This window comes from Peromyscus maniculatus, chromosome 7 (genome assembly GCF_049852395.1).
Source record: "Peromyscus maniculatus bairdii isolate BWxNUB_F1_BW_parent chromosome 7, HU_Pman_BW_mat_3.1, whole genome shotgun sequence".
NCBI lineage: Eukaryota > Metazoa > Chordata > Mammalia > Rodentia > Cricetidae > Peromyscus > Peromyscus maniculatus.
The window spans coordinates 35427481-35437817 of record NC_134858.1 but is presented as its reverse complement, the minus strand read 5'-3'; the positions used below and the strand labels follow the sequence as shown (position 1 = coordinate 35437817).

The window sequence follows — 10337 nt, the reverse complement described above, 5'->3', positions numbered from 1 at the left end:
CTGCCCTCCCATCTCCTGCCTGACCCAATCCTTCCTGCTCTGGTGTTCCCCATTCTTCCTGCACATCACCTGTGCTCCAGTGTTGCCTACATTTTATTCCTGCCCATTTGGAAAGTCTCTAAAGAGAAAAGCATGAAAACCTGTCCTGTATACTATAGTTTCTCCATACTTTCCATCACTAGATGAAATCTTATAGTCTTGTTTATAATGATTGTTTATAATTTTTTGCATATCACTCACTCATGCTGCTTAATCTAAGTCCATAATATCAAAGGGATATTGGCTGTTCTCTTCAGATCTACTTCTAAAGCACTTAAAACAATAAAAGTTGACATATTCCCGGTGTGCTCCTTAAAAATATATAGAAATAATGAATTAATTAGTACACTTTCCCAGTTCTCTAAGAATACCTATACTACACAGAATATTTGTCCCACTGTTAGAAACTTATATAGTGCCAATGTTTTTATTTCTAGACAAAAATGTGAACAGGGTGACATCTATAAGACATGTAGAGCCACCGGTAACTCCAGAGGCCATCAAAGGGAACACCATATCAGAGTCATTAAGCCCAGAAAGAGAAAAAGATAACTTCCATCCCTGAATGTCACTCTGATTTGCTGAAAATTTCCAATGTCTTTTCCCACACCTGTAGCACACACTAAGATGAGAGGAAAGACTGTGATAGCACATTATAATAAGGTCTGAAATGAAAATATCAAAATTCTCTTCCACTGAGAATGCCATTGGGAGCCATTAAATTTTGTGGCACAAAATTAAAATAACTTCAGTGCTGAGAAAGATTAATATGGCCAGAGAGTAAGGAGGAAGTGACTAGCAGTAGAGAGAAGGAACTAAGGTGGGTTGCAGAGGCAATTATAACAGGCAGTGAGTAGGAACACAAGAACAGGCGGGAGACAGAGAGCAAGGAAGAAAATATAGGGAAGCAGCAATGAGGGAGAAAGAAAGAAAAGAAAAAGGAAGGTCCCTGGATTGAGAATAACCTGTTAGAAGTTCTGATAAACACAAATATATAAAGGAGATATTGCAAGGGAGGATTCTGCAAAGTTTTCTCATTAAAGGGATACAAGCAAAAGCAGAAACAAATACTTCCAAGACACTGGCCTAAGGGAAGACTAAGTTGTACTATTGCCACAAGCAGAAGTTAAAAAGCATGAAATTCTGGTCAGATTTTTACATGTAATCTTGAACAACTGGACATGAAAACACAAATTTGAAGTAAGGGAATGAACCAAGACTAAATAAATTCAGAAACAAACATCAGAACTGGAAAAGTGTTACAGGTCATTTCTCTAGATAACAAAGCAGCGGATTGGTGAAGTATGTGGGAAAAATTAAATAGAATAGCAGAAAGAAAAAAAAGGAAATACCCTAATTGCAGATTTTTCTCTTTGAGAGAAAAAGAAATATAACAACTGCTAAAATTAATCTCAATTATTCCAGATTCCCCAAAATTACTAAGGGAACAAAATTCCTTAGGGCAACCTTGAGATGTTCCCCACATGACAGACATTCACTGGGGTCCCACAGTGATCGGGACTTGGTGATTCCTCAAAATACACTCTATATAAATTGCTAACACCCTTTTTTTTTGGTTAGCTTTGTTTTGATTTTCTTCTTTATTCATTTCTTTCTTCCGTCCTTTAAGGACTTTGCAGCATTGTGAATGCTAGTCAGTACGAGTGAAGCTTCTAGCTGGGTACCAACTAGATATCTCCATGTTCAACAACGTGAGTGGTGTCAGCAATAAGACCTCACTGTCAGGTTGTTGAGGGAGAGCAATAATAATAGACTTGACAATAGTCTGTGATACTTAGAGGGACAGTCTATGGGACCCATTAGCCAACAAGTTAACATGATGCAAGCCATTTATGGCACTGGAGGTTTTTGTTGGTTTTGTTGTTGTTGTTGTTGTTGTTGTTGTTGTTGTTGTTGTTAGAGACAGGCTTTCTCTGTGTAGCTTTTTGCCTTTCCTGGAACTCACTTGGGAGCCCAGGCTGGCCTTGAACTCACAGAGATCTGCCTGGCCCTGCCTCCTGAGAGCTGGGACAAAGGTGTGTACCACCACCGCCCGGCCAGCACTGGAGGTTTTATATGATGGTATAAAATGTCTAGTAAAGATAATGTCTCCCCTATTATATGGTGACACCTTTTAAATTCCTTTCATATGTATTAGGAAACTTCTACAGTAGTAGGTTTCCACAGGACTTTTCAAAAAACCTTCTGTGTTAGTTTTCTCTTTGCTTGAAGCTATCCACTATCACCTTGGGCTCTTAAAATCTATCTCTTCCCTTATCTGTGAACATCCCTGAACCTGAGGGAAGGGCTATAATATGAATGTCCCGTTTATGGTTACGCACCAAAAAGTCTCTTGTTCTCTGCATGTTAATCACAAGAAAATCTCTATATCAATCGTCATCTTCTACAAGAAGAAGCATCCCTAGCATGGACTGACAGATGCACTGATCTATGTGTATAGCAATAATTCATACAGAATCATTTTAATATATGTTCATTTAAGAGAATAATATTGCTATGTTATCTCCAAGGGCCTAAGACCTATCTAGTGACAGGATCTTGGCCCCACTAATAGTGTCAGATATGCCAAAATGTGCATTGGAGTAAAGAGAGCCATTCAACAAATGGTGCCAACCAAATGGAATATCACTAGTGTAAAAAATGAACCTGGATGCCTGTCTCTCACATGTTCTAAAATCAATTACAACTGCATCAAAGACTATGACATAAGACCTGAAAGTTTTAGAATAAATCATGGAGAAAATAGTTTAAGACATAGGCATAGACAAAGATTTTCTGAAAGGCTTACAGCATATCAGAATACAATCATAAAATAGATTTGTATGGTATTAAAAGGTTCTGCACATGAACGAAACTATATTAGAGTGAAAAGACAGCCAAAAGAATAGAAGAAAAAGTTTAGTATCCATACATTAGGATAAAAATCTAGAATATATAAACATAATAATTTTTTTAAAAACCAAACACCTGGAACAAAACAAAACAATCAATGAAAAGGCAAATAAAATATACACATAACTGTCAATTAGCAATGAAAAATAGCAATAAACATTTTTAAATCTTCAAAATCACTAATCATCAAAGAAATACACATATAAAGAATGAGCTTCTGTCTTGCCTCATTCAAAATGGGGTCTACCAAGAAAACAGATAACAGCAATGTGAGGAGGGTGGGAAAGTAAACCCATCCAGCTAACATAAAAATCAGTATAAAGATTTCTTAACGTGCTACAAATAGACCCACCAAATGACCCACCCTTACTACTTTTTTATCATCTACTCAAAACTCCAAGTCAGTATTTTACAGAGATACTATTTTAAAAGCTAAGTAATGAAAGCAACCTACATGTCCAACAACCAAAGAATAGATAAAGTTGAAGTTTATATACAAAGTAGATTTTTTTCAACCATAATGAAGACTGAAGTTCGGTCACTTGTAGGAAACAAAATATATCTCATGGTGACTTTACTAAGTAACTAGACACTATTTTCACAATGTTTTCTAACCAAGAATGAATGTAATAATAAGAAAAATCACAGATACAACCCATATATCATGAAAAAGGTAACAACTTCAATTTTACTCCTAAGAAATATGCTTTGTTAGCAAATATATTTTATTTCAAAATAAAAGCAATGACAGTAGTGTCATATATTTAAGAAAGTTATGAATAAAAGTTCTTAGAACAGTGTCTAGCATATAAATACACAATAGACACTGTCATGACTGTTGGCAATAACAGTGTTACACTGAAATGTATTTTATTGATTCAGAAAGGCTCCAAATTTTTACTACATGCATTTTTTCCTGTATTATTTTTGAATAAATGCCAAAAATATAAGGAGAAAAATATAAATATTTAAAAAGAGACTGTTAACAAAGCAACCTGAAAAATTATTGAAATTTTGGCATTATGTAACCTCTTACCCATGTTAATAAATATGTAGAAAATAAACCTATCTGATGGGGAACGTCTTTCAGTATGCTGGGAATATGTGTTGCTCTGATTGGTTGATAAATAAAGTTTTGTCCTATGGCAAGGCAGGTTAGAGGCAGGGGGAATTCAAAGAGAGAGACAAGAAGAAGGCAGAGAGAGATGCCTGTCAGCTGCCAAAAAAACTACATGTAACAGGACGCAGGTAAAGCCACAGAACATGTGGTGATACATACATTAATAGTTATGGACTAATTTAAGATATAAGAGCTATTTAGCAAAAGGCTTGAGCCATGGCCATGCAGTTTTAATTAATATAAGTCTCTGTGTGTTTAAGTGGGAATGCAGGGCCACAGGAGCTGGGCAGGACCAGAAAAACTTCAGCTACACCTATCAAATAAGGAAATGCATATACAAAATTACTACAAGAATCAAGAAAGAAATCAGTTTGAGATAAAGAATACAAGCCATGGATTTTCTTGGATAGAAAAGATACATAAGAAAAAGTAGTAGGTAGTGTTGTCTTACATAAATACGCTAACAGAAAAAGGTCTTAATGCGATTTAGGGAATGGGCACCATGTTGGATACAAATGAATCAGTGAATTCCTCCAGACAAAGAATGGTCACATGCAAATCATATTGCACAGAAGAAGGAGAAATGATACTGTAGAAAACTTGGTGGTACTGTAGAAACATGTGAAGAAACAAAAATAAATTAGTAAATCCTAGTTAATCAAAAAGATAAGAAATGAGAGGGAAATAGCAGATAGGTAGAAACAGATGTAAGAGAAGCACCCCTGGGTAGATCAGTTTGTTATTCTCTTCATGGTTCTCTTCATATCAAGCTTCACATCCTTGTTTCTGAGGCTGTAAATGAGCAGTTTCAGCATGGGCACCAAAGAGGTATAAAAGACTGAGAAAATTTTGCCCTGGCCCACAGTTTCAGCAAATGATATTCATCTTGAGTCTCTACCTTATACAAAGATGAAGCTGGATCAACATTCAGCTAAGTCTCCAGGTCAAAAATATTTTCTTATCCCCACATAAGCAAATCAAGAATTTTTGTGGAGGAAACAGAAGAAATAATAAAGTGGGAATCTTACCAGAATAGAAAAAGAAAGATGAATGGAAGGAAAGAGAATATTGAAAAGAAGGTGATAAGAAAATGAAGTAGAGAGAAACACCTGAAGTGGAGACATAGACTATGGGAGCAAAAGTGATTAACTTACTGTGAGTCTCATCAGAGTTCTCCTTATAGCAAGCTTGACATCTTTATTCCTGAGACTGTAAATAAAAGGGTTCAGCAAGGGCAGCAAAAATGTACAAAATACACTGAAAACTTTCCGCTGGTCCACAGATTCATTTGATGATGTTTTGATATGTGTAAGCATCCCGAATCCATAGAATAGGGCAACAGTTATTATATGAGAACTACAGGTGCTCATGGCTTTGGACAAACCTTTACCTGATGACATCTGAATGATATTAAAAAGAATCAAAGCATAGGACATTATCATTATCATTAAGATAATGATGCTGGATCCAATGACTACTGTGCTGACAACAACTGAACTCACAAGCTCTTTGGCATAGGTGCTACTGCAGGAGAGCTGGAAAAGAGGGAAGATATCACACATGTAGTGGTTGATGATGTTAGAATCACAAAAGTTGAGCCTGATCACACATCCTGTAAGGACAAAGGCACCAACAAACCCCATCAAGTATGAACCAAACATCATCAGGGAACATCTCCTAGGAGACATGATGACCATGTACAACAGGGGTTGACAGATGGCTACATAGCGATCATAGGCCATGACTGTCAGGACATCACATTCACAATTTGCAAAAAAGCAGAAGAAAAACAGCTGAGTCATGCATCCTGTAAAAGAAATTCTGTTCTTCTCTAAGACAAAACTCATTAGTGTTTTGGGAGTAAAGACAAATGAATAACATAAATCAATGAAGGACAGATTAAAGAGAAAAAAGTACATGGGGGTTTGCAAGTTTGAATTCAGGAAAATGAGACTCATTAAACTCAAGTTTCCCACAACAGTGGCTGCAAAGTTCACTAGAAAGATGACAAACAGGAGCAACTGGAGCTCAGATTTCTCTGTCAATCCAGTGAGAATGAATTCGGTCACTGAAGAGTCATTCTCTATAGCCATTTGTGTCACCAGTAGATCTGTAGGAACAGTAGGAAAGGGTCACATTAACAGGGACCTCTGTCACTGACTCCAAAAGGACAGCTAGAGTCAGTTGTTACACATTCATGGTTTTCTTCATCCACTGAGCATAATATTCAAAGGACATTATTTCTCATTCCTCAGACATCCCTATTTCTTCTTTTTCTATCCATGATGAGCATCTACTCTGAGAAAACACTGACACAATTCCTAAAGTCTTTAAACAACCATTTCTTCCATTCTCTTTAATCTTCATTAAGGATTAGGAATAAAAAGAGAAATAAACCATCACTCTCTTCTGAAACCATGATTCATATAGCTCTGAAATTTAGGGGATATTAAATAGATAAAGATGATTGGTGAAACACTAATTTCTACTCACCTTAATGTGTCAGTGCTCTTGGACCACACAGGGCCCATTCACGTCAAATGTCCTAAAGGACCTAAGTTTCTGATAATGAGGAGATACTAGTTATCAATACAAAACTGACTCTAACATCCTAAAATATCTATGCCAGGGAAATGACATGATTTACTTTAAGGATTTCTGTCAAGTTTTCTTTATTCACAAAGGAAAATAACAATCTCATATGTGCATCTAATACATCATTTCACTCAAGTGAGACCTATATAACCTAGCATTCTTGGGGATTCTCTAGAGTCATAGAACTAATGGAATGAATATATATGACGTTTAACATTTATATATTATATAAGGGAATTAACTGGAATGACTTACAGGCTGCAGTTCAACAATGGCTACTTATGAGTGGATAGTCCAAGAATCTAATAGCTGCTCAGTCAGACAAGGCTGGGTATCTCAGCTAGTCTGCTGGGATCCTAAAGAAGGAATGGATTTGATGACAAGTCAAAGATAAAGAGGTGAAAAGCGAACCCTTGTTTCTTCCATTATCTTTATATAGGCTTCCAGTAGAAGGTGTGGCCCAGATTAAAGGTATGTCTTCTGGCCTCAATATCTGGATTAAAGGCATGTATCTTCCTGCCTCAAGATCTGGATCACAAGTGTGTCCTCCATTTCTGGATTATAGTTCATTCCAATTATAGTCAAATTGACACCCAATAATAACCACCAGAGAAGTATAGAAAATTATTCTCTCCTTGGTGACACCTTTCAGGTTGAGTGAGTCCCTTTAGGGTAGAAGTAACAGAACGTGTATTTATATCATGTAGCATGGATATAAACACTGTCTCTTTTGAGACTCAAAGTTCTACTTAGTTTGTGATTTCCCACCAGGAATACCTCATTCCCTGAGCAGAGTATTGGGTAGTTCCCTTCAGGATTTTACTCATTATTCCCTGCACAACTCACGAAGAAAAAAATCCAGGGACATACTCACTTGTCATTTCCAGTAATTTTCTAGAAATACTTGCAATTGATCAGTAACTATTAGTTCATAGATGACCATTATACAAAAGAAAAAAAGTTGTGGAGCAAAAAGATTGGGAAGAAAGAACTAGGCACTCAAAGTCTGAGTTTAAATCCAGATTTATTCCATTTTTTAAGAATGAAACTATATATCAAAGCTGTAATTTTCTGGCCTTGTTAATTTTATTTTCATATCCATAATTGGGTGGATATCTGCAACATACAGCCCTTGAAAGAGGATCAGGGATATGGCTCAAGGGAGAAACCTTTCTTTTCACACATAGGCCTATAGGTCTAACTTGAGCACTGTAGTAATGGTAATGATAGTAATATGAATCAAGACAAAGAGCTTGTATCATATTATTGTTTTAATGAAATTCAATGATCTACATAATATAGCAGGTAAGACTGTCCTAGATGTATAAAAAGGTGCAATCCCCCTTCCCTGTTCCATATCTTTATACAGATAAACCAGGGTTTCTCATCCTCATCACATGGACATTCAGAGGAAGAAAATATATGCAGTGTTGCTCTCCAGTGTAACACTGAATGAACGTCATCCCTTAACCCTGCTCATTAGTGTATGCCAGTATTATAATCCACATCATTGCCACCAACATGCCAGTTGAGGCTAATAAAACTTGTCTAGATATTCTAATATATTCCACGGGCACTGTTGAGACTTAGAAAATGGTGTGCTTGAAACAAAAAAGCCCTTCTGGCTTTTAAGTTTTCTGCTAAGTAACTTGATGATATTCTAATAGAACATGCCTCGTAGGTCATTCGAAATTTTTCTAATGCAGACATTGATACTCTTTCGGGATAAATCTTCTACTAAAATAGACCATTATAACAAAGAACTTACTTAAGTTAAGCTGTAGAATATAGAATCACTCCCCTCTGAATCAACCAGAAAATAGACATACTGTTCTTCCCAGTTCTATGCCTCTGTGTGTGAGTCAGCTGACCATTAAGAAATTGTATTACCTTTTCTATCTTAGAGTGAATCAATGGCCTCCATTCTAGAAGGAGTCTTGGCATGTATTCAGGATGAATGAGTATGATACAAATGGACCAAGAAGAATCAGAATAGACAGGTTAGCCAGATTTCATATTTCAAGTTGCTAATTAGTTCCTACTTTTTGTCCAATCACACTTATACATAGCTTTTTAGTCTCTTTCAGTCTTAGCCATAACATTGGACTGTTTTCTTTGATCTCTAAGTTTTTGGTTTCTATTCAACTATTTCATTCAAAATCTTGAACAATTTTATCTACCATATTTGTCTTTTATTAATCTGTCTTTTGTTTTAAGAATGTTAGACTCTGTCCACAGGTATACTCTCTGCATCTTAGCATTAAAGTGCTGAGCTGAGGGATTGCAAATCCAAGGCTATATAGTGAAATACTTTTTTCTTGTTTTGTTATTTAAAAAAGGAAAACAAAGGAATTTAAAAAGAAGAGAGAAGGACAGACTGGGCAAAGGAAAGAATGGTTCATGACTTTCATAATGGCTGTGGCAGGGGATAAGTGATCACCTCTGTCCATTTTTACTATGATTAAATTGTCCAAGTGAGTCACTAGTCTAACAGTACTTCTGAAGTCCACGTGGTTGTATCCTGAAAACATGACAAGGGTTCTTAGGTAATAAAGAAAGGAAAGACACACAGATATACATACAGAAAAGCTGAGATTGGATGAACCAGACACTCTAATGGGGATGCACCAGAAATAGCCTGGAAACTCAGCTCCTTTATTCTATACATCTGAATCAAGGATGTAGGTGTACTACTTATACTGTATTGCTGTGAAGAGACACCATGACCAAACTAACTTATAGGAGAGTTTATCAGACTTAGGGTCCAAGAAGGTTAGAGTCTGTGAGCATCATGGTGGAGAGCACAGCACAGGGCAGGCAGGCATGGTGCTGTGACAGTAGCTGAGAGACTGTACCCTTATCCTCAAATAGGAGGCAAAGAGAGACTGGGCCTGGGATAGGTTTTAGAAACCTCAAAGCCCAACCCCAGTGACACACATCCTCCATCAAAGCTACACCTCCTAATCCTTCCCAAGCAGTTTAACCAATTGAGGACCATGCATTCAAATGTATGAGTCTATGAGAGCCATTCTTATTCAAATTACCATAGTGAGTTCATTGTATATGGCTGAAGGAAGAGGCAATTTTATTCCATAAGACTGAACAAGGAAATGGGTTTAGCTAACCTCACAAGGAGGTTTCTGTAGAAGGGCATTCTCAGAGTGTAATTATCTAGGAGGAGGAAGCTGTAGCTGATACTTTCTGTACATATCCACACACAGACCATGGCAAGTCTATGCCATTTCTTTGAGATTGACTCTTGGAAGGTTTGCCGTTTCCCTGGGTTTAAGGCATTCATGTACTTGATATGGCTGTACTCATGTCAACGACAGGCCTTCACTCAGGAAGTCATCTGCTTCCCACACTCTAAAGCCTGGACTGCTACTATGTCCACCTCCCAGATCAGTCTATTTTGTTCCTATTGGTATGCTCAAAGTTCAAACATTTTTATGATGGCCAGAGATTCTCTTGCACCGTTCTTCATTTCTTCTGTTATTTTCACATCATCCAGGCAGCTGGTTAACAATCTAACATTAATATCTCCCTTTCTCACTATCTTCACCTGGCCTCCAAAACCAAGAGGAACTGCCTCCTTGAAAGGTGGAGCAGCCTCTCACTTGTACAAACTTGTGGGCTCTTTCTTATGTTTGAGGTATTCTGTCTGATTCTA

General features: G+C 36.9%; 1 protein-coding gene across 1 annotated transcript; it reads right to left on the bottom strand.

The window, feature by feature from the left end:
* Nucleotides 1-5176: 5176 nt before the first annotated feature.
* Nucleotides 5177-6165, bottom strand: LOC143274107 (olfactory receptor 8C8-like). The gene has a single exon (XM_076575563.1). The coding sequence runs from the start codon at nt 6163-6165 to the stop codon at nt 5218-5220; it is 948 nt and encodes a 315-aa protein (XP_076431678.1). The 3' UTR covers nt 5177-5217.
* Nucleotides 6166-10337: the final 4172 nt, after the last annotated feature.

What these genes read in the sequence shown, in the direction of transcription:
- LOC143274107 (XM_076575563.1), bottom strand. Translation starts at nt 6,165, where the DNA reads ATGGCTATAGAGAATGACTCTTCAGTGACCGAATTCATTCTCACTGGA.